General features: G+C 37.8%; 1 protein-coding gene across 10 annotated transcripts in view; it reads right to left on the bottom strand.

The window, feature by feature from the left end:
• The window catches only part of WDR33 (WD repeat domain 33), a 71,315-nt gene that overhangs the window by 15,162 nt on the left and 30,963 nt on the right, over positions 1 to 25,190 (bottom strand). For 8 of the 10 annotated variants that reach the window (XR_005822658.1, XR_005822657.1, XM_040567609.1 and 5 more), the window contains exons 8-17: positions 7,062 to 7,188; positions 5,849 to 6,003; positions 5,636 to 5,714; positions 5,029 to 5,139; positions 4,121 to 4,215; positions 3,893 to 3,901; positions 3,149 to 3,235; positions 2,768 to 2,907; positions 2,245 to 2,397; positions 863 to 1,909 (exon numbers count right to left, since the gene is read on the bottom strand). Coding sequence is in view for 8 of the 10 variants with exons in the window: in XM_040567609.1 (XP_040423543.1) it covers positions 863 to 1,909; positions 2,245 to 2,397; positions 2,768 to 2,907; positions 3,149 to 3,235; positions 3,893 to 3,901; positions 4,121 to 4,215; positions 5,029 to 5,139; positions 5,636 to 5,714; positions 5,849 to 6,003; positions 7,062 to 7,188 (2,003 nt within the window). In the remaining 2 variants the exon portion in view is untranslated. Of the gene's footprint in view, positions 1 to 862; positions 1,910 to 2,244; positions 2,398 to 2,767; positions 2,908 to 3,148; positions 3,236 to 3,892; positions 3,902 to 4,120; positions 4,216 to 5,028; positions 5,140 to 5,635; positions 5,715 to 5,848; positions 6,004 to 7,061; positions 7,189 to 12,713; positions 12,864 to 20,607; positions 20,631 to 25,190 lie in introns of those variants that run through there. The other 2 variants (XM_040567615.1, XM_040567618.1) reach the window with 2 other exon arrangements.

Below are 25,190 nucleotides of genomic sequence, written 5' to 3'. Positions count from 1 at the left end.
ATCCCTGAAAATTTAATCAGTGCCTTTACAAACAACACTCTCCAGTATGCCAGGTGAGCTGAGTGCAGGTATAGTGCGGAGCCGCTGAACCCTGCTGGAGCTGAGTGCCGTGGCAGCACCACACAGGGCCACCTGATTGCCAGCACAGCGCCCACCCCACCAGCCCCGGGCTGGTCCTACCCAGCCCTGCCCGATACCTGCGCCCCCTCCTTGCATTCTGCAGCACGTGGTACAGTAACAAGCTACGGCACGCAAAGCTGATCTCTTAACTCGTGGCCCAGAAGGTATAAAGGTGGTGAAACAATTTCTACACCGGTGTAGGAAGCAGGATAGTTGTGCTCCTGTGCATTTAGTTTGAACTGGAAAGCTCAACCAGACCTACGCTGATTCCAGGTGTGTCAGCATCTATAGCAAATTCATTCCATAGTTTGGATAAACTACTCTGGGACAACTCAGAGTCAACAGTAATTTGTTTTAATTAACACATTTCTTATGTTCAGTTTGCTTAAATTCAACCTTTGTTAGTGCTTACCTACATCCCTAGGAAATACCACATTTAAGACAATTCAGCATCCTTTAAGTAAAAAATCTGGAGTTTCTCTTATAGTTACATTTTTCCTAACAGATACTGATTTCTCTATCAGTATTTCTAGTAATCCCTTTTCTCCCGTTACTTCTGCTGTTTCCAAGCTCCGTAACTTTTTTCATCATCATTTAGGTTCTCTTGAGGCGGATCTTGTTAAATGTATCTTGTAAATCCATTTAACCTCCAGACCCTCCGCTCCTGCTCAGCATTTGTACCACGTGACATTACCGTTCCTACACTCTGCACACTCTCCTTGTTATACAGATTGACACGTACCTGATTAAACGGGGGACGAGGCCCGTCACCCAACAGAGGCGTTTTCTGCTGCTGGAAAGGCAGAGGGCCCTGGGAAGGGTGCGGCCCCCTTGAAGGATTCGGCTGTCCCTGAGGTCCTTGCATGTTTCCTTGAGGCCCTACTAAAGAGCCTTGTGGAGGTCCCTGCTGGCCTTGTGGACCTGGTGGCCCACGCAATTCTTGCGGCGGTCCTAACATTGTACCTTGAGGCGGGGGTCCCTGTAGGCCCCTCATCTCCTGGGGACCATGTCCTAGTAAACCACTTTGCATATGGCCTCTCATTTCTTGCGGATGACCCATCATCATCCCTTGTGGAGAAGGTCCTTGGTTATCTCTGGGTCCTGGTGGACCCTGCATCCCTCTTGGATTAAGTCCCATCAGAGGCCCTTGTGATATAGGACCCTGCATCCCTTGAGATCCTGGAGCTCCTTGCATGCCATGAGGAAGAGGTCCTTGCATTCCTCGGGGACCAGGTGGCCCTTGCAATCCTTGACCACCAGGCGGACCTTGAGGACCCAAGTGACCTTGTGGGCCAGGTGGACCCTGCAGTCCTAAATGAGTCTGAGACCCAGGTAGGCCCTGTGGTCCTAAGTGGCCTTGTGGACCAGCATTACCCTGTGGACCTGGAGGCCCCATTGGCCCATGAGGGCCAGGATGTCTCTGCATTCCTTGATGTCCATGTAAATCCTGAGGCCGTGGCATTCCTTGTGGAGGTCCTTGGGGGCCTGGAGGTCCTTGTGGTCCCATGAACCCTTGAGGACCTGCAGCTCCTTGATGTAATGGAGGACCCTGAGGTCCCATTTGTCCTTGGGGTCCTGGAGGCCTGAATTGTCCTTGTGGACCAGGAGGTCCCATTTGAGGCATATTCATTGGCATCTGCTGAGGTGGAAGGGGCTGCTGAAATCCTTGAGGCATCTGTGACATTGGGCCTTGCCCTGGAAAAGGCTGGGGTCCATGAAGAGAACCTCCTGGAGGTGGTGGCTGCACTTGCTCAGCTTGTTTTTGTGCAAGTCTCTCAATCTTCAATTGCTGTCCAAAAAAATAGAAAAAAAAGTGAACCAGAAAATCAACTAAGCACAGAAAAACATGAAACAACTAAAAATCAGAAGCAGCCATCTCGTCCTCAGGAGTTTGGAAAGATTTAGTACTTTTCTCTTAATTAACAGAAATACAACTACAGAGATCCATAAACAGGTATAACTAACTGAAATGTGGAAACCTTACTGGTGGCATCATAGCATCATGCACTGAATCCAATTCTCATTCAATTAGACGTATTTGAGAAAAAGCGAAAACAAGACTACAAAAGCAAGCTACACATTTTGGTGCTGAGCTCCAGCGAATAACTGGCTTTACATACATACCTCCAAGAGTTGTGGGTTTGTGTACTGAAGTGCTGCCATTTCCTGTTCAATCTCTGCCTGTGTCTTCTTCTTCTCTTCCAGCTTAATATCTTCCTTTCTATCATTCAGTGGCTCAGGTGGGGGAGGCAAAGGAACTTTATTCTGCATCCATGCCTACGAAGAATAAGTAAACTTAAGATTAAGATTAATACTAATACTAAGGAATGCTACACATGTAATATAATATAACACTGCACTGGGAAAAGGTATGCCGGAATGCTGAACATTATGGATATTCAAAAGCTGAAGATTAGGTTGAATAAAACATCCATATCTTACAAACTTTTAACATACAGATACAGGATACAGGGGATTTAACCAAATATTTTATCCTTAAATAATAATTTAACTAATGTGGTAAATTATTTTGCACTGGATGTTGATACAAGAGATGATGTCGGAAATCCAAACACTCCAACAGCCACAAACTTTTTGAAGCTGTGATTGTAAGTGGTTCCAGTGTTTGTTGTTTATCAGTACTTACCTGCTGAAACTGTGCTGGTATTGGTTTTGCATAGGGCACTTTTTTCTGTGGCACCTTTTTTTGGTCCTTTTGCATTACTTCCTCCATTCCCCAATCCAGTCCTGGGATTGTCATTTCAATGTCATTGGACTCATCTTTCCCTTTAACACCAGGAAAAACATACAGTGCAATACAGGTTACAGAGTAATCTTGTTATTCTCCTTACAGTTTATTTAACAAAAGAGACCACGAGGTTCTCAACTCTTCCTTTACATTGAAAATATGCATTTAAGAACCTCAAAAAACAACAGCTGTGCTACCCAATTATGTGAAAGGAATGAAAGAGAAGTCACACAGTATCTGGATGGCTCAGGAAAATGCCTCCCTATAGCTACTACTTACCCATCTGCTCTTGCTCCATGGCTATTTTCAATTGTTCGGGTATTCCCATCCCAGGGATAACTGCTAGGCTGTTGGGTTCCAAATCATCTACAGGAAAACAATAAATATTTATACTTGAAAAACTTTTGCTTTACATTATAATTTAATTCTTTCAGATTCTCACATGCTTTTTCCATCGACACCATTATGCATTTCACAGCTGCTGGGTCAGTTTTTAGATCTCATACATGAATTACAGATATTAAAAGAATTGACAATTCAGATTCATAAAACACCCCAAAAGAACAGAAATTATATACTTTTAAGAAAAGTGATATTTAGCGTAGGGGGTCCGAAAAGGAAATATCATCTCATACCCATTCCCATTTTTGTTACAACAAATGCATGTAGTTTAAAACTTAAATCAGATTAAAATAATGCATTTTGTCATTCCCAAACCCAAAGGGGCAAGTAATAAGAAACATTAATAAACAGATACAATCCTGGGAATTAAAAGGTTGCTGAGGCATGCTGTAGAGCTGGGCAACCCTGAGCAGCACAAAATTAGAAGAATTCTTAAGAGGGAGGAGGGTAAAATTTTAAAGATTTGAGTCAAGTTGAATAATTTGAAAGGTCTTCCTGGTGTAGTTCAGGACTGAGGAAAGTCTTGCAGTCTCATGAAGTTTCCAAGAAGAAAAGTAATCTGGAGACAGTGCCAAAGGGAGAGCCAAACCTCCTTTCTGTGACTGACAGAGCACGTCTTACCTCCTGGAGCTGTAGAATAAAAGAAGACAAATTGTTGGAATAGTGCTTGCTGATAACACGGGGAATAAGATTATTTATGTAAAAAAAGATACCTTTATCTAGCTAGTCACCAATACTATACTGTTTCATCACCTTACCCAGAAGCTGCATTCTAATGTCAGCTAAATGCCCTAGGCTTGTTCCTAACTCCAAACCTTCTTTTCTCCATACTCATGGAAATTGCCTTACCATACTCCACACCATCCTCTGACATTCCAGGCAGCAGATTCAAGTTGTAACGATCTCTCATTTTATCTCCAGGCCGATTTCGAGTCCAAAACTTGCTGTCAAAAGGAAGTCATATGATCTCAGTAGAAAGTCAAGAATATTAAGTACTTTTAATGTAACTACTGCTTGCTTATTTAAATTTTAGTATCTTGATTATACAAGGGTTCAGCTCCTCCTCATCAAGTTCAGCACTGCATCTGAACATCAGCTCTGAGGTTCAAACAAAATAATCCCAACAATTACCATATTGAACTGTATAGATACAATTCAGAAGATGCTTCAGTGCATAAGGGATGCAAGTACAGTGCAGCAGTATCACCGATATCCAGCCCGTTCCAAGAACTTACCACTTGATTTACATACATTCTTCACATAAAACTAACCCTGTCAAAGCACATATCTATACACAAAAAATCACTCTGCTTATAAAATACTCCATATTTACAGCATATTCTACCTAAAAGATTCATAGCACAAACTACATGCCTCAAAATACATTTGTAATGTGAAAAGACAGACATGACCAGCAGATGACCCGAGGGAAAAACACTGGAGATTGGAATATTTCTTTGCCAAAAAACAATACTTCCTTTTTAACAAGTTTCTCAGTAGATTTCAAAACTCACACAATCCCCAAACCTTTCATTTCTTAAGGCTTCCTTAGGTGAAAGACAAGTGAGATAACACTCTACCTTTTCATGTAAAACACATCAGTGCATTCCCACTTAAATAAGTTCTCTCTGCTTCCCCTACTGGTTGTGTATCCAAACTATCCTGATCTATTCTTTGCTCACCAATGTCATGCACCCTTTCAGTTTCTAAATGCGTGTACATTCCCTTAGATCTTTTCTTTAAATACTTTGAAATACCTGGTGTGATCATTTGAGCCTGAACAGAGAATGTGTCCAAGGGGATGCCATGCCAGACTCCAGATCATTCCTTCATGGGCCATTTCCATTCCACCAACCTCCTTCTCAACCCTAATGCATCAAAACATCAATCGTTACACACACGAATGTCTGCTACAGATACAATATAAAACTTTTGCTATTCAGTTGTTCCTATTCCTCTGTCCCCTACTTTGCCAAAAATTTCAGTTATTTTTCTGCTGCATGAATCCATTGTACCCAGATGTACTTAGCAGGGAATTCAGTCACGTAGGAATTTTTTTTAACTGTATATTTAAAAGCAAAATTACAACATCTCATGAGAAACCCACTCTAAGAAACTAGGAGCTTCAATCATTCATCACCCCTTCAACAAAAGACTACTTTCTGTATGACCTATTGTATCCTTTAAAATGTAACTGCACAGAAAAACTTCAGAAATGAAGCCTATTCACAAACATCCTCAGTGACAGAGCAAATTTATATCATACACATGCATTCAAAGGTGAAAACTATATTTTATGTTTGGTATTATGGCTTGGACATCTGATCAACATCTTTTCAATGTGCTGGTAAAAATGCCACGTACCCAACATGCCAGAACAACAAAGAACCATCAGATCCCCCACTGGCAAACAGCCCTTCGTGAACAGGATGCCAGGCCACAGCTGAAATACAAAATAAGCCACAATCAGAAAGTACAATGCTAGAACTCCTAATTCATGTAAATCAGGATCTCAAAAACTTTCATTTTTAATCCAAACTTACTAATAAAAATTCACAAAATGTAAGAAAAGCTGACCTGTGGCCTCTTTCTTATGACCCCTGAAGACTTGAAGTTCTTCTTTTAGATTACGAATATCAAAGAGCTTGCAGAGATGGTCACGAGAAGCAGTTAGCAGCCAGTTGCCATTCAGATTCAGTTTCACCTCCATCACTGTGTTTTTATGAGCATGTCTGCAAGTACAGAAAGAAAAGCACTGTTTGTACAGAAACCAATTTCTCAGATAAATCAAACGATTATTTACCAGTTCCAGATATTTAGGTCAGCAATAAAGTAGTTCACAGAATCACAGAATGGCCAAGGTTGGAAGGGACCTCTGAAGATCATCTAGTCCAACCCTCCCGCAGAGCAGGATCACCTAGAGCACCTTGCGCAGGATGGCAGCCAGGTGGGTTTTGAATATCTCCAGAGAAGAGACTCCACATCCTCTCTGGGCAACCTGTTGTAGTGCTCTGTCACCCTCCCAGTAAAGAAGTGCCCCCTCATATTCAGCCAGAACCTCCTGTGCTTCAGTTTGTGCCCATTGCCTCTCGTCCTGTCGCTGGGCACAACTGAAAAGAGACTGGCTCCGTCCTCTCAACACCCTCCCCTCAGGTATTTAAATATACGTTAATGAGATCTCCCCTCAGTCTCCTCTTCTCCAGGCTAAACAGGCCCAGTTCTCTCAGCCTGTCCTTGTGTGACAGGTGCTCCAGTCCTCTGATCAATCCTCTTAGGAGCCCTCCTCCAAACTCCCTCCGGTACTTCTATGTCCCTCTGGTACTGGGGAGCCCAGAACTGGGCACACTTAGTTCAGGCTACTAAACCAGAATACAACGGCTTTCTGCGCAAAGGCCCTGTGCCTTGATATTGTTTCTTTGTATTTCAGAGTAATTGGTAGTGCTCATTGAAACAGAAGTCAGTTACTGTTCATGTTTTTACTGCAGCATAAGAAATTTTTGATCTGCCAGTTAAACACATATTTCATTTGTTTTTCAAATGAGAACTGTGTGACTAGGAAATCTATGAATAGGGACAAAGTCAATTTAAAGAAGGAACATTTAAGTCACAATTTTCAAAGTTCAGACTTGATCTAATCTCTAGATTTTCTGGCACAGCTAAAGCACTAGCTTTCTATTTGAAGCAACTGTGTATGGCTGAGAAGACATGAGGCAAAAAGCTAAAACGAGACGGTGGTTTTACGCAGATAGCTTGTACTTGAGCAAAGCAAAGTCTGTGGACATGAACTTACAGAGTGGCAAGGCTCTGGCCAGTCTTTGGATCCCAGAACTTGATCGGCTGTTGGCTATCTTTACTTCCTGATACAACTAAACCCTTTGTTGGATGCCAGTCAACACATTTCACATCTGCTCCGTGTCCTGTTAATAATATAAAAGCCATTCATTTAGAAATTTAACTGAAATTGAAGACACCAAAAATTAAGGGGTTACTTAATATACTTAATATAACTGTAATGTAAAACTAAACAAAAAAAAATCACACAGCACAGTTCACAAAACACAAAATCAAGCTAAAGAAAAACTCTCCCAGGATAGTTAAGTAGCACTAATCACTGGGAGCATCTTCTCAGATTACAGCTCATAAACCAAGCTCACTTCAACATAAACATTCTCTAAGATATTTCTGCTGAAACTGATACTTCCTTTTTTTGGGGGGGAGGGGGGGATGGGGACGGGGGGACTTTGGCCCCATACTATTACACAGTATTTTAAACACACGCTGAAGAAGCATTTCCATAGAGGCGTTAAAGGAAAATACACTGTGACACTTCACTTTCTGTATAGTACTGTAGAAATGAAAGGCAAACATGTATTTTTTCCCATCCTATCAGTACTACTGTTTTGTCATTCTGTCAGAAAATAAGTAAAGAAATTAAATGATAGATCTGAAAACTAAATTAGCACATGATGAAAAGAAATCTTATGAGATGTAACCTGTTATCAGTCCAAAAGGATTCAGGTTTTTCTAACAGTCAAGAGTTAGGAGAGAAAAACCCTCATGATATCATTTCAATTTAAACTGACTGACTGACCTTGCCAGAGAATCTGTGCTGCTCAGGTGATATAAAATCTGTCAAGAAATGCTTATTACTGCTACACAATAAAATGAGGAGGTTTCTGAGCTGGAATATAGGAATTTACACAAGAAATAATGAATGATAATTTCTTTCTCTAGTATCTCTCCGTGCCATCCCACTTCAATAGAAAGCCAACAGCAACAGTCAATGCCAGAGAATGAGGCAGCATGTGATAACTAAAGAAAAAAGCAAGATGAGAAAAGAACGGCTGTCTGTAACAAAGAGGCACTAAAGTCATAAAATGGTATGGAAAAATGGTAGCATGTTGCATCAAAGCCAAATAGGTCCTATCAGACAGTTCTTCCAGGTACTGCCTTCCTTCAAGGTGGAACACACAACTTGAAGCAGCACAAGCTTACTTAATATAGGTCTCAACTCAACAAAACATTAGAAATTAATGACTTGAAATTTTCCTGAGGGCACAGAAAACTCCAACTAGGAAAAGCATTATACTTCTATCTTACAAGCAAAATTTAAACACACAAAGCACACTTTCCATCAAGTGAGTGCATCTTCTTGACCCAAGAAGAAATGAATACAACTTTGGTGAACATATGGGTAACAACTTCAAGGATTGAATGGATTGAAAGTATGGATGAAGGAAGCCAATTCTCCTCCCCCAGTCACAGCAGGCCGAATTGGCCTCAGAACACGCATGGTCTCAGGGAAGAGCAGGATCCTCAATCTGCAAAGACTATAGATGTGCTGGTCTTTCCTACCAACACAGGGGCACTCCAAGAGGTATTGTTTCTTCTCTCTCTCTGGTTCTTCTGGAGCAGAAAGAACTAGAAGGTACTGTCTGTCTGGATTTGCTCTGGCTAAGTCCATTTCAAATGAAACAGGAAGCTGAAGGCTGAGCAAGTCTTGCTTCTGTGTGTTTATTTGGGAGGAGCAATTCTGCCAGCAGGAAGAAAGAACTTTCCCTCAATAGTGAAAAGCAAATTCATGCTTGCAAGTTTTCAACTGACAATATTCTGTATGTACCTGTTATCCTGCAGCCCCCAGAAAGACAGCAAAGGCAACAACAGAAATGTTCTATTACGGTTCATAACTGGCTGAACCATATGAAAATATGTTCAGACTAGAATACTCTAGTAATATCATAGATATGAAAAAAAAAAGCCAGCAAAAAAATAACTATCCACATGGACATGAATTACATTGGCCTTGCTGCTCCTGAAATAAAGAGACTTAGTAATGGAACAATGCTTAGAGACAAAGAGCTACTCTCTGCTTGGTGAGATTGCATCTGGAAAATGAGTGATGCTGGCAAAAGGCCATCTCTGGATAAAAGCTCACCTTGTGCAATGCCTGATTTAGGCTTTTCTTTGGAGATCTAACATGAGTTAAGCCAACCCAAATACGTATCCCAGGGAAAGAAAGGCTCAGACTGGGCCTTCAAGTTCAAGTTCAGAGCCACTCTTTGAAACAGAGCAACTGACGCACCCATCCTGTAAAAAGTTTCAAAAGAGAGTGATGATGATGGGTAGTACAGGAGCGATGAGCTTCTTGGAGGCCAGATTGGACAGTTATTGCATATCAGCTCCAAACCACAAAGTTAAAAGGCAGTAACAAAATGCCAAGACACTTGGAACCTCTAACCAGAGCAGCTAAATCAATAGGTACTGATCAGCAGGATTTAACCACCAGCAGCTTATGAAAATTGACCACAGCGATCAGAAGAAACCAAGTGTACCACTTGTGCAAAAACACAGCCATCATAAAGACAAGTAACCAAAATTTTCTAGAGAGATCAATCTTTCAACCAGTGGGCTTTGTACTACAGCAATATTAGGGAAAGCATGGGACCCTCCTTTTTTAGCTAATCACAATGATCTGCTAACAGCAGGGAGCCAGACTCACCTGTGGTACAGAATCCCTGCCACCAAGCACCACGTTCAGAAAAAAATCATGCAAACCTCTGTAGTTTGCATTCTTTATTTGCTGGCTCTCACAGCTTTTGCTCTGTAACTCCAACAAACAGCTGGACAGACATCTCTGACCTAGGAGAGCCAGTGGGCCAGGATAGGAACTGCACCGTCTGAACAGCACTTCCCCCACCTGTACCAGGGATGCCTACCAGGCCATTTTCCTATCTTGCAGGGATGCTCAAAGGACAAATGAATTGAAGTGTGGGAACTGTTTATAAATCATGATAATTTTATAAACAACTGAAAGAAGATTTTTGATAAACTGAACTCATTTAAAATCATGCTAAGAACATCTGAGCACAAAACAATATACTAACATTTGTCACTTTCAGTGTACTAAAGCTACTCAAAATCTTAAATTCTGCAGGAAAAAAAATCAATGAAAACCAATGCATTAAAAAATTCATATATGAATTTTCTCTAATATTTTTTCATATACATAAGTTTCTGAAAAAAGTAACTATAGTCACAATCCAGTTAGATAATTAAAATACTGATTGTTAATACTTCTAGACAACATATTTGAAGAATTGTTCTTTAAAGAACACTGAACAGACATTCTGGCTGGTAGAAAAAGAGTATGAAGTTGTGACAAGATGACGTGTAGTAGTTTTTGATCAAATCCAGCAGGACACAAGTATGAAAAAGTGCACAGAAATTTAAGACCTTATTTTGTTCTCTCAACCTATTTTCTGCATGTATGACTTAGTGAATTCTATATACAGTATAAAAAAAATTACTGCTGCAGATCACTGTCTTTTTATCAGCGTATAAACAGAACTATATATTTTACAATACAACCATGTATAGATACCACATTTAATGGCGTAGCTCAACTTTTTCCTTTACCTCCTTTCCCCAAGGAATGAGCCCCGTTTCAAAGGCACGTAAATGGGCAAGTGGATGTTATGGATGATATTGTAGGATTTCTAGATCCTTCTCAGCAATTTTTGGAAGTTTATACACATACTGAGGTGACAGTACCTTCCTGTACTTTTGTAACATTCACATTCAAACACAGATGGACCTTTCTAACAGCATATATTTTAAAGAATGAACTTAGACATTTAACTGCAACAATGCTGTTTCTTTCTTCCTTAGAACTTAAAAAAACAAAAACAAAAATAAAAACAAGAGCTCATCATTCTCTTAGGCTATTTTAAATGGGGGGTGAATAGTGCTGTGTACCCTTCACTTGAATTAGCCAGACTTGAAGTTTTTTCCTCACCGCACATTAATGCTCCCCTTCCTGTAATCTGTATCCCTGAAAGAATAAGACACCCCTCAAAGGAGCAGGCCCTTTGTATGGGACTATTTCCAGGGCATCCACAATAGAGCACAATAGAAACGAGACCATCTGCAAATCAAAGACAACTGAAAACAGCCATGTTAACAAAAAGATGTTCTGTTCTCTATATAATTCCCTTAGACTTTGTTAGTTGCTTCCGGATCGCTATCAGATTAGATTATTCTGCTTATTCCATCCTTATGGAAGGCTTTTGAAATTGTATCAGGCAGCTATCCATTAACCCAGCGATTCCCTGCTTCCATGCACATCCCATTTAGGACCTGAACACCACTTGGCTATCAGAAATGAGAATACTACTCTTAAGTACCGTTTAGCTAACACTGACCAGGTTAGCAATAAGGGTAAGGATATTTTAATTCCAGGAACTTCTGTTCTTTGTCCCATCACGTTATGAGAACTACGCACCCCCTGAAAGCTGCCCTATGAGCAAGGTGACTTCCTGTTCTCCACTCCAAATATGAATCCTGCACAAACCCTCTACATACACAGTATGCTTTCTCTTTTTAGCATAACGTGGGAGGTTGATGAATAAAAAATTAAACGAAAAGGTCCTTTCAGCCTGCAACAATAATGCCTCAAACTACTTTTAGATCCGTGTTCCCTAAAGTTAAGTTTTCTTTTCTGAACACAGAATCTTTCTCTAGCTCTCTACTACGTTATAAAAATGGTATCTGGAGAGACTGACAGAGTTTTAATCTACCCATAGGGAATGTCTCCTGTATCACCAATATTTCTGTAGACTAGCAGCTAAACAGGACATAATCAAGTCTTGTTCACAAAGCCCATTTTTACAGTTCTCTTTTTCCAGACAAAAGTCATTTAGAACAGGATATTTTTTTATCAGTTGTGAAATCAGAAGATAAAAAATATTGGTAAACTCTTACAAAACAGGTGTGAGTAAATAATATATTTCCCAGTTTGACCCTACTGAACAGGTAATCAGACTCAAACATGAGAAGTCAAAAAGCCCCCAAAATGCAGTTCTGTAAATGAGTTTAGAATTTGTATGTGCTAGTGTATGTGCAACAAGACTTAATACAATTTGGTGAATAGTTTGAATTCTGCAGAAACCTACAACAGTTAGCAAGAAAGAGCTTGAACATAATGCTAGTTATGTGCTCACATAGTGGCAAATGCACTGCAAAAATCCTGAAAACATCTTACAATAAATGCAATTACCAGTAACGGCATGCAGGAATCTGAATTCTTTGTATCAGTTGAAATTCAATGACAATGTCTTAAATAGGGATTTATATAGAGGGAGAAAAAACATTTATTTAGGTCCCAGTATATATGGAAACTGGGTCATGCAGGGTTCAGTCTTCAAATAAGGGACTACTCACATGTTAAAGGGAATGTTTAAATTCTTCAATGAAGGCAGAATGCTGAGCAACTCCCAAAGCTGAAATACTTTGCTTTGAACAGAAACAAAAATTATGCAACTGAAAATGTCTATTTTAGATTTGGGGGGGAGGCGGGGATTGTGTGTGTTTTTTTTTTTCCTAAATCATTGAATACACTTACAGTAGAATCATTATAGAGACACCTTTCCTTTTAAAGGGATTTGCCTTATTTAAAATTTTCTGAATTTATTTTTGAGCATTACCACATCTACACCCAACCAGGTCACTTCCTGTGTATGTTGCAAAACATATGGAGACAAAATAAGCTTGAGAGCAGGTTGGGCAATATCTCTGGAAGTAATGGGAAGAGCATCTGTAACACACAAAGAGCTGTTTAACATTCTCGTAGCAGCAAGGACTACATGACAGTCCATGAAGTATGCATGTTTTACAATTGCTAATCGTAAGACATAGTTAAGTTTTATGTAGACTTATCACAGAATTATTATCAGCAAGTTGTTTTAGTATGTAAAAATATAACGTTTTCATTAATTTTGTTTAATCGTGTTCAGATTTTCAGCTTACCACTATTTTTATGCACTTAGCCAAAAAAATCATGCATAATATTAAGTGGATCTCTGTCACAGAGTTCACCTATTCGATGATGCTTTGAAACGCAGCACGATGCTTAGTGGAGTGCAACAGTCATTATTTCTAATAGAGAAGTCATCAGTTTTAAATAGGAAGCAGTCAGGAAGCTCAGAGCCAGCTTAAAAGAAATTATAGGAGAAATAGGACAGTATAAAAGGGAAAGATGCACCAAATGACAACTGTCCGACACCTTATTCAATAAATATGTTAGTGTGGACAAAGACAGGTTTTTCAACAGCGTTAGAGTTAAAATATTTATGAAAAAGCAGATTGGATTTTACTTCACACTTAGGCACACCTGTCTGGGAAAATTCCCATGACATTTCTTGCAATTCCTTTCCAGTTACTCATCAGAGAATCAATAGGGCTTCTTTAAAATTAAAAAGATAGGATAGTATATTATTTTTTTTTCTGGTTACTGTATCTGTAAAGTAGCTAGGACAAGATGTTTTCTGTTCAAAAATAAGCCAGCCTACTTCGAAAGCAGCAACACACTTGCTTTTCATTGACAGAAAGCATTTATTTAGAACAGTATTTACATTTAATGATATTAAAAATAAATGTACAAGAGACATTAAAAAATGAACAGTAATTGTAAGAAAAATTCTCATCCTTCATAACATAATCAGCTCACAGGAGCCAAAAAAAACACTCCCTCACAGAGAAACTGTCCCACAGTTTTATACTGCTTGTTTTCTGGCACCTTCCTTTCAAGTACCTGTTACTAGCCACTGGATCTGAAATAGTTTGCACAGCATCTAATGAGTGTTTGCAGTATGAAGCCATCAGACAAGATGGCTCTCTAGTTTAATACTGCATTGCAATTACTACATAATGCCGTGCAGAAATCGCGTCAGTGTAACAGTGTCTAGGAGTAGAAAAACTGGCAGTCCCTCAAGGGAAGAAAAAGTGTAAACTTGAAAGATGAAAAAAAAAATCAATGATTTTGTTGATCATTAGTCCACAGTTTTGTGTCTTTATATCTGGGCATAAAACAAATTTGCTGGGCAGCATTTTTTTTGTTGTAAAAACAAAACCAAACATATCCCAGAAAAGTGTGAGCTTCCACATTAAAATGTTCCTAGTGAAGTCCTCCAAACATAAACTAAACAGGTGTTTTTGGAGTATGCTGATAGTGTGAACCACCAACTTCAAAAAAAAGTGAAGCAACGTCACAAGTCTGATTAGAATGTCAAATAATTTGAAGCTTCACAACAGTTTACCTCAGAAGTAACTACTCAACTGTTGTTCAGTCAGAACATGCACTTATAAAAAAAAAAAGGGGGGGGAAATGTACGAAAAACTGATGCCCAGTAAGTGAGGTAAATTTAAAATGCACTGATCCAACAGTAGCTGCAGTGGTGGTTTGTTTGGTTTTTTTGTTTTGTTTATTTCTTTTTAAATGCATACTTAAGACACTTGCTCATCACTTAATTATCAAGAATGTTTACCCACTTGCTGCCATCAAGGTGTCAAAATCCCCAGCGTTTCCACCTGCTCGTCAGGCCTTTGCCTGTTACTCCTAACCTGTGTTAAACACACCACTAAGGAAAGTCTCAGATTTTAGCAGAAGTAACACAAAGAAGGAACGCCAAAAAACCAGCATTGATTTAGACAAAATTGTAAGTTAACTTGAAGCTATCATATAAATTTTTTTTGCATCCTAAAATTCATCATGGCAATTTAGCAAAAGTAGGGGAAAAGAAGGAAATTAGGGCACACTGCAGAATTTAGTACCAGCTGGCCTCAAGCTCTGGACTCTGATTGCAATTTCAGTCCAGGACATAAGCAGTAGAGATGGAATACTTAGTTCCAAACTCAGGGAAGAGAAACGTATTTCCACAAAAGTTAACAGTAACCATCAATAATCATTTTCTGTACTTCTGTTCTTTAGCATCCTGTTAGTTCTTTAAAAGTCTGCTGGCAATTACGGCCATCACAAGAGAAAAGCAAAGTCCAAATACCTAGTTTAGAGGCTAATCCAAGTTTCAAACCATTGTTATGACCACATGAGCAGACAACATTCTTAGCAAGCTGCTAACACCTAGGAAAAATTTCGGTGGACCACAGCTAAAGAGGTGGTGAGAAGTTTTTTTATCTAACTTCATACACCCTTGCTCCCAAACGAACACAGAATCCTTTAATAAAAATGCCCTACCCAGAAGGACTACCAGGATCTTTCAGTTAACTTGATCTTCCTTGACTGAAAGAGTAAGTTTCAATGTCATTTGTGGTTAGGACCAAAGGGCAAGTTCCTACTTTAAATCCCATTGAGAGAAGAGATACTACCAACTCTCTCCTCTACTAGAAAGATTACTTTTAGAGACAGCGATGGTCACCTGGGCAGTCACAGAAGAGGAATGCTTGTTCAGGTAGCTTTTCACTTTAAGGAACAGCATATATACACAAACCTTTTTTTCTTGCCAACAAAAATAAAACAACAGGCAAGCTACTTTTGATAGCCACTTTACTAACATAGAACATCCCATAAGTATGGGACCTTTATAATTTTATGCAAAGAAATAATGATTTTAGGTAAAAAGAAGTTAGGGAAAGTATCTTCTTTGGTTCTAGGACAAATACCCCATGAGCAACTGCTCTCAATAATAAGTGAACAGCTGACCCAGGGGTAAGGTGGGGGGACAACAAAAGGACGGTCAAATTTGGTGTAGTCTCTAGGAAAGGATTTACTGGTTTCAGCCAGAAATCCAGGCAATTAGCAAGTACAAGAGATTCAAGAAGGGACACACAGAGATCATTTAAACTGCTCTTTGCACTCTACACTACCACCAAGACTGAGCAAAGTAGGAAGCAGCAGGTCTACTGAAGTAAACTGGCGGCAGAAAGCATTGCACGTGACATTGGCCTGAGTTAAAAGCACTATTCTTTCTATACAGAAAAAAAGCTGAACAGATTGGAGAATTCTCATCTCAAGGGCAAGGGACCAATTTTCAAACAACAAAAAAATGAAAGGGCTGTAAATTATGAACAGCGACAAACACTCAAAATGAGTAGTGTACCAGCAACAAAAATTAGAAAAAAATGGCATGTAATATACAGTGACTTACAAACATGTCCGATGCGTTACTGATCTTGGGGCTAATGAAGAGAAACAAGGAAAGTAACATGGAAAATAAACATTTTCAGTGCAAAAATGTAATTAAAATGCTGGAGCAAAATGATTTGAATAGCGTTGCAGAAACTTGATAGAGCTAATAGCTTCCACTGAAATTCCAAGCAGCAAAGAAAAAGCTGAGCTCACAAGAGACAGAAACAAAGAATGTTTCATCATTGTCTTGCTTCGATTTTCTGCACTATCGATGCCCTTACTTCCTCTTATTTTCCTGAGCTTTCCTATATCACCACTACGTCTGTGGACTCAGTTCTCTTTCCAGTCCCCTATTAGTTTTGAAATATTTTGCAAAAATCTTTTCCTCTTTCAGATTTAAAAATTATACTGAAGTCCCTGTTTAAGCAGGGGAACCCAAAACTTACTTATCTTCTAAAAAGAGGTCCCCTAATTAAGCAACTGCTGTGTAGAGAGTGTGGCTGTATAAATATAAATGAAGCTCTATAAAACACCATGCACACCCATGTACCACTTTAAATTCCACAAGCACATGAACGGATCAAACAGTAAAACTCTTTGCGTGTGATGGTGCTGAAAACTTACCAGGGATTTTGCACAATAAAACCTAACAAAGAAAGGGAGAGATGTCAACAGGAAGAAACGGGATAAAACGATCCAAAGAGTACTTAAATAATTCTGCTACATAAAAATCAGGAGAAAAAAAATGGAGAACATAAAAGACCACATAAGTGGTTATAAGACAGAAAGGCCAAGGGGACCTATCAACAATTTAAATAGGGTTGCAAACAGCATTGAAAACAATTGGTGGAAAATGCTGTTTTCAGCTCCATTTACTGACATCAGAAGCAATGTGAACAAAATCAGCAGGATTTGATCTTAAGTGCAGGGAAAAAAAAAAAAGCTTTTCTTCATGTAAAAAAAACCCCACAGGTGTGAAACAGATTGCCTATGATATCATATTAAGAGACTGTTCTTTCAAGATTGGAATAGAGGATACAGCAATTAAACAAGCCCTACCACACCATATTAAATACAGATGGATTGGATGCTCCTTTGAATCCTACGTTTCTTGGAACGACTACAGGTTAGATTTTATTTTTTAAACTATTTTTTTTCAAAGAAGTAACAATAAAAAAGACGTTTGTTTTGCAACCAGCATTAAGTGTGTTGTCTCCCTTTGTAATGCAGTCTGTGACTGAATCTGTATTTGAATCTAGAGGGGCATGCACACGGTAGCATGTTATAAAGCTCCAAAACAAGCATAGGAAGAATGATGTGGAGGTTTGCAGGAAAGTATCATAAAAACATAAAAATTACATATATATATAATAAGTGGATATTCTTATGAATTAAGCAGAAAAGCCTTCAATTCAAAAGCCACATCTACATCTGGGGCAAATAACTCAAGATGTTATTGTATGCTCCTCCACATAAGCACCAGAAACACTGTCTTGATCTTTTTTTTTTTCTTTAAAAAAAAAGGCAGGGAAGAAATTAAATAATTATACAAAATATGCAAAGCCAAATGATGTGGACAAAAAGAAAAATCCAGGATAAAGAATGTCCATTTATTTTAAAGTGCATGCATAGGAGAAAAGGAACAGATTATCTCATCAATGCTGAGGAAAAAAGAAAACTTTTTTTTCTGAAACATTCATCTTGCCTGCAGATTTTTAACTCAGTCGTCTTTGTTACAAGAATAGGACAGAAGCAATCTTATTAGTACTAGAGATTTTTATTATTCCTATTCTGGAAATAAAAGTTGAAAATATAAACAAGTTATCTATGGGACATCATTATTTTTGTTTTTAGAGCACCATGTTATATGAAAACACTACCACAAAAGGTATCTGCTAGACCTCAACCACGCAAAAGCCAACAACAGATGTGTTTAAAAAAAAAAAAAGTGGGCTCAAACCACCAAAAGAAAATGCCAAGTAGATAATCAGTTTCAAATAAAAGGCTAAACATAACAAGTGCTTACTGCATGGATGTGATTCAGAAAGAAGTTCTTTCCTAAGGAATCTAAGTTAGTCTTAATGTTTTTTGTAGCAGTTTTTGAAGTTGTTTTCTTTTTTTAATCTTACATGAAGAAATGAGAAAGGAAATATAAAATACCTTTCCAGACTCAGAAATGTACAAACCAGTCCACATAATAACAATGAACTGGGACCATATATGAAAGTACAGACAGAATCAAAAAGGCAGTACTTTTGGAAAAAATGGGACACATCTACAAAATAAAAGAAGGAACAAAGTATGCAGGTTAAGAATATAAATAGTGAGGGAAAAGTCATCACCAGGAAAAGGTTGCTAGCCTGACCCTTGAATGGAACTGATCTGCGCTCTTCAAATAAAAAGCATTTTACAGTACTGTCTGTGCTGTGTACAAATACTCAGGCTGCGGAATGGAAAAGTGCAGTAGTTCTCTTTTAGGAACCTGGACTTTAGAAATCTTCTGTAAAATAAAGTTATTGATAGAGTTAGTGACTTTGCAAGAAATAGTTAAGTCTCATCTCCAGTTACACAGATAATTCTCCATACATAGTCCCATTCAAATGCTAACAGAAGTAGAGACCAAAAAAAAAAAGATCACTTTCATGGAAGACAGCATCATTTTTGTTTTCGAACAGGCTATATTAAAGCATGACATTGATAATGAAGTAACCACTGAGGAAACTGAAAGAGGTATTTTTTGGCAAAATGATGCAAAAAGATGACAGCTCTGCCAAATTCACATTTTGATTTTTAATATATTGGTTAATACAGCAACCCTGTACTTGGGAGCATCAAAGAGCATTTTAACCTTAAAAAGTTAGTAAAAAAAAAAAAAAAAAGGAAGCTTTAGCAGGTATAATCCCATGTCAACAGTTTATTTTCAGTGCAAGTTAAAATACAGTTATTGCTTTAATACACAGAATACACCTTCATTAGACTAGCCTCTGGTTTTGGATTACATATTCCCTTGTGAATTATCTGCTGCTAGATGCAGTGTTACAAGTGTCAATGTGTCATGAACATGGTGACTGCGACACAAGCACTACAGTGGAGGAAAAGGCACAGCAGGTTCGGAAATACCTGGCTTTAAGGATAAGTTTCTTCACCTACCGGAGACTGGACTTTAATTATTTGTATGCCTTCAGCAGTATCCTAACCTTCCCAAGACAGCACAACAGTGAGGTTGTTTGTGCCTCTGTGTCAGTGCATCTTTTACACGAGGAAACATGGGGGGCTAAGTTTTTACAGTGAGACACGCGATGCATGACAGATGCATCCTATGGCAAAATAAACAGCAAAAAACATTATTCCTGCTACCGTGTGCAAACAAGTAGACTTTAAATAAAAGCCTTACATACCTCGCATAGTTTTATGAAGAGATTTTTATTCTAAGTGAATGAAAAGAAACTTTTTTCGAGGGACAGATGTCCTACATGATTAATACAATTTACCACCTTCCACTACCAACCAATTTATTCAGACTGGTTGGAACTGGAATTCCATTCACCTGACATCTGATCAGTAGAACATGTTCCTTAAACCAGCAGGATTAGCAGCTGCTACCACACAGATGTCCAATTCACAATAATTGTCACCAGAGAGTATAGACTATAATAAACTGAAAACATTAATTTGCTTTTCACTCCTACGCGTGAGTCCTCTTGTCTGCGCAAGGATTGCAAAGAGTAGACGTGCCAGGAAAAATATTCTGATGTTCTTCATGTCTACTAAATTCAACATAAATTTCTAAGATTACTAATAGGAGACTTTCCTAACATTAAACTCTAATAACAACTCCCCATATTGCTCATTTTCAGGTAGGTCTACTAAACTGTTTTTGTTAGATAGTTGTGATGCACACAGCTTTAAGAAATCTTCCTAAGCATTTCTTAAGGAAACCTGCCTAATGCTTACTCCTTACTTGCATTTTGACATCTTGCAAAAAAAAATCAAATACAGTAATTTGTTCCGTAACATATTTCATAATAGGCTCAAAATAACTTCTAGTATTTCTGGTAAATAATTTCTATGGAATAAAATATTATTATTAGAACCTTCTTTAAGTTTCAGTGAAGCGCTATGGCTTGCTAGATGCTCCAGTGATGATAGCTGATAGGATGGAGTTCTGCAGACACCAATGCAAGTTCGACCATCATGCAGAACAGAGATTTAATTACCAGTACTTCCATCTAGACTTACTGGGCACAGAGATCATCATGATGAAAATGGAGACTGAAACATATACAGTTAAGTGCTCTTAGGAAGGAAGACTGTATATTTCTTGAAGAATTCCTTGATGCAGGAAAAATAAAATGGTAGCTGGAGAGAAGCACACAGCATGTGAAGAAGCCTTTGAGCAAGCAGGATTTTTTTTGCAGACAGGAAGCAGCAGTTACATATCTACAAAAACGGCAGGACAGCACCTGCTATTTAAAGCCTCTACCGTTCCAATTTTTGTAGTGTGAACACAAATTCTAAGTTTAACATTAGCATTAAAAATTCTGATTACGTTTTTATAAGTGCCTGGTTTTAAATCATCAGCAAGTGTAACACATACTACAGAAATGCTTACATAGATGATAGGAATGATATTTTTTCTCCATTTCTTTGGAAGCAAATAATATTCCTGGTAAGTTTTGAATGGTGTGAAAGAGAACCTACCTTTGCCCAGAGATCTCCAGACTACAACTGTGGAGCATAACTCAATTTAACATAATAAAAAAGGTGTCTGAGCAAATTTAGCTTTTTATTTTCCTAGTCTCGATACCACATGCTTATTTTCAAGTCTCTGGAGAACAGGGACTTCCCAATGGAGAAAGTGATCTACAGAAATGCACATTCATTGACATTATTGATATTCCTAACCACTAGAATAGGAAATAGCAAACTAATAATGATTATGGGTCTACGTGCATTGACAGAAAGAACACCTTATACATTCACCTTAAGTAGGTGCAGTTCCTGCTAGCGAAGCAAGATGTAACTGTTGCAGTGAGAGTTTAAGACCACAGAGTGAGATCTGATGAAAAAAGGCAACACCTGATGATTACAAGCTACGTCAGCTGACCTAAAATGAAGCAAGCTAGAGTCCTTAGGGCAGGTGTGGATTTTTTTTTTTCATTTTTACTTTAATCTTTTTTTCTAACTAAACCAGCTGGTCTAATTTAAAGTATTATTTCTGCCTATGCATCCTGTATAAGACAAAAAGGTAGGCCTAAAGAAAAAGGCAGGACTCTTATTGACCAGGCACAAACATACCGAACAGCAGACCGTGTCAATCTTCAGAAAATAGAATCATCACATACTATGCTGTATACAAATGCGTCTGGTAGCTGCCCATGAATTATCTCATGTGCAACTGTTTGTCAGTAATTACAATTCAGAAGGAAGAATTACATCTACAGATTTTGATGTACTTATTCCTTTCTAAAAACATCTTTACTAATCCATAAGGATTCTCACACTTTCTCCACATGGCACTTCAAATTCAGTTTCTTTGAATTCGTGTTATTCCTTCAGAAGCGTGGAATTTTTGAGAGAAAAATGGAAACACCGGAGTAAATATAGTTTGAACTTTTCAAGTGCTTGAAATAGCATATTTCAAGACAAAGTAACTTCTGATTTCCTATTTAAGATTATTTACAGTCTCAAAGTTCTAATATTTTACAGTCTTTGTTAATATGCCTAAACATGAAAATTAAATATTTTGTCTTAGAGATAAAGGACAGTCAGGACTTGGGATAGTATACTAAATTGGTCATGACCATCCTTACGTTGTTGCTCGAGAGAAAAAAATATATTTAACACCCATTTCACCTATTCAGAAAGAATGATGTTTACAAACATAAGAGGTCTACTTATAGCTCCTCTGCAGAACTTAGAAAGATGCTCTAGAGAAACATACATTCAAGAACAGTAATAACAAAGTAGATTGGCAAAATGATGCTCATTCAGTTTAAAGAGTAAAGCAGTATCTAATTTCTTTTTTGAAAGCAGTCTATTTTACCTTTGCACATATTTTGAGGCTTTACAACACTGTATACACAATATATTTCAGGACTAGATAATTTGGACACAAACAAGGAAGCAGAAAACTAATATTAAAATACAAAGTGTGCTGCTGGGTAATATTATAAAGGCTAGATCTTTATAGATACTGACTGAAATTAGGTATGTATACAGTACAATGAAGTAAAATTAAAAATTAAATCATTAGGATTTTTTGTTCCTTTCTTTCCCTCTGTTTTGCCAGATGGAATTCAGTATCATAAGATCAGAGTATAAGTCAGGTTGGAAGGAACCTCAGAGTTCTCTAGTTCAACCTCCTGCTCAAAGCTATAAGGTCAGAAGAGGTTGCTCACGGTTTTATCCAGTTTCATCTCAAAAGCCTCTATAGACAGAGACAGCACAGTACCTAAAATTCTGCTAAGCTCTCATTACACCAGTAAGAGAATAGTAAAAAACGTGAAAAATCTCCCAAGTAAACGTGGGATTTTAAATGTGCTTTTCACTGGACTGGAGGAGGAGATATGTTGTGTGTGTGTATATACATTTTAAGAACTACTAACTTATCCATAATACTTATTTTTATAGTGGCAACATACCTGGAACATCAAATGAGTTTCAACTCAAACTTTAGACTTGTATTTAAATGATAAATTACTTACCTGTGAATACCAATTATACATCAAGCTGTGCTATGTATCTCTAAATATAAAAAAATTGTGGAAATTCTCTTTTCAAAAGAAAATGTTTTACTTTCATATGAAATTGGAATTGGAAATGAATATTCCAATTCATACTGAATTGGAAAAAAAATCAGCTTTTGATGAAAAATAGCTCTCAACGAAAATTAAGCCTTGTGTTAAACCAGGATGAATGAAAAAGTCTTGCTATGTAAATTCTCAACCTGAGAAGAGTAAATACTTATCAAAGCCATGCCTTCCTTAAATCTTGAGGCACACAGAAAAATAAACCAGAATAGGATCGCCTTTGAGAGGACAGAAAGTCAGCTATAAAGAGAATTTCAAATGTAGTTTTTTTTAATAAATATTTACACTTGATTTTCCCTAACATTGTCTAGAAATTACTATTAATAACAACAGAATCTACATCCTGAGCTACATTTTTCCCCCAATTCATCTTATGTTCTGAGGACTAGAACAGTTATAGTTAAGCTAGTTTATTGAGCATTATGACTTTGTGTTTACAGGAAGTTTTTTTTAAAGTGATGGAAGTTTAAAAAGTAAGATTTTAATGCAACATCAGATGTTCTCTCTCCATCATTCTAAACAAAAAGGCAAGGAAAATCGTTATTCCAAACGTGGTAGATAGAAAACGTGCATCCGACATCACATACCAGAAAGCAGGGGTTTACTTTTTTACTAAAGCATACTTTTCCCGATTTTAAGAAGGCAAGGGAACACATCCCTCAGCTTTTCTGAATGCAAATAAGTTTACTTTGAGATTTTGGGAACATGGTAGGAGCATCTTGTTCATATTCCAGTCCCCTGTTACTGATAACTTCCAGTTTCTCAGGTCAGGCTCATATTTAAATAGTAATCATACGCTCCTTTTCAAAGCTTATTTTTGTGAGCAAAAAGGTACATACTATGAGTGTCAAATGAATGGTCAAAACAGATTATTATACAACGTTTACGAAGAATTACTTAAATATAACCTTGTATCTTCCAAGACAATACATGCAAGATACTTGCAGACCTTGCTTGGCTACACCAGAAAAATATTCTGAATTGATACAACCACTTCCTTATGTGGCTGTAGCTATTTTCTGGAATAGCTCTACCTATCTACCTACATATCTTTACTAAAATTAATTTATATACAATATGACAAGCATTAAGAAGATACATTTTAAAGAAAAATACAACTAACCTGTGTTTTGGTAGTATCACACATAAACCAGAACTTGAAGGACTAAATATTGTATGAAAATATCATCCAGCAGAACTAGAAGTATCAGATGCTTTCATCAAGATAATAATTCCAAATAGTAAGCTAAACTCTCTGGAACTGATGAAGTGTTAATCTGTAAAATTTATCATATAAGAAAATATTTTTTAAAGTTTTAACTTTCTCCTATACGGCTGAATTGCTCATCCTTAAGACTGTGCTTCTTTGGAAGCTGACACTTAACGGCCCCAGCATTTAACTTACAGAAAAAAAAAGTGCAAAAATACTTTCCTCTATCAAATTTGAATTTATAAAATTTCTGTCAGTTACTTTACCTGCAATACACATGCGCACACACACTTTCAGCAGTAGAAATGAAAATATTTTCCCCTCAAAACTGTTTTCTTTTCATTAAAAAATCCTTATCTGGAAGTAGCAAAATTAAATAACAGTTTGGATTTTCAATGTAAAATGAATTTGTCACTTGGAACGTTCTGGCATTCTGCTTTGAAAAGAAATGTTGATTATGTTTGCATGCTTAATCTAACCAACCACTTTTTGCAGAACTATGCAGCACGTGTGTGCTTTGCATATGTAGCAAATGAAGCCATCCAAAGCAGGCCTTCAGTCTAGTAATATTAGATATTTTAGTTTTAAAGCTGTTAGATCAACAAAACTTTAAAAAAAATGAGAATCCACACCACTTCTTAGGGAGTGATAAAAACCTTGAGTTTTGAATCAACCCGTACTGAGAGCTTTATCTCTTTACAGCTAGGAGCCCATGGCATCATTCGCTAGAACAGCGCTCCAAACTCATCGCCAAAATGAGTACAGAATGTGTTCCTAACTGCACTCACACTAGAGTTTCTCAAAGTCATGACACAGAACATAAAATTTTAAAGATATTAGTGAAAAAAGTATGTGTATGTGCACTTTTCACCCCCCTCCCACCCCCTCCTCTTTTTTTTTTTTTTTTCCCCACTTCAGGATTCTTATTAGTCCCTTTCTCCTGGTCTGCTCCATAATCCCGTTTCAGCATGCACCCCA

This window comes from Cygnus olor, chromosome 9 (assembly GCF_009769625.2).
Source record: "Cygnus olor isolate bCygOlo1 chromosome 9, bCygOlo1.pri.v2, whole genome shotgun sequence".
Lineage (NCBI taxonomy): Eukaryota > Metazoa > Chordata > Aves > Anseriformes > Anatidae > Cygnus > Cygnus olor.
This window is presented reverse-complemented; position numbering and strand designations above follow the sequence as displayed.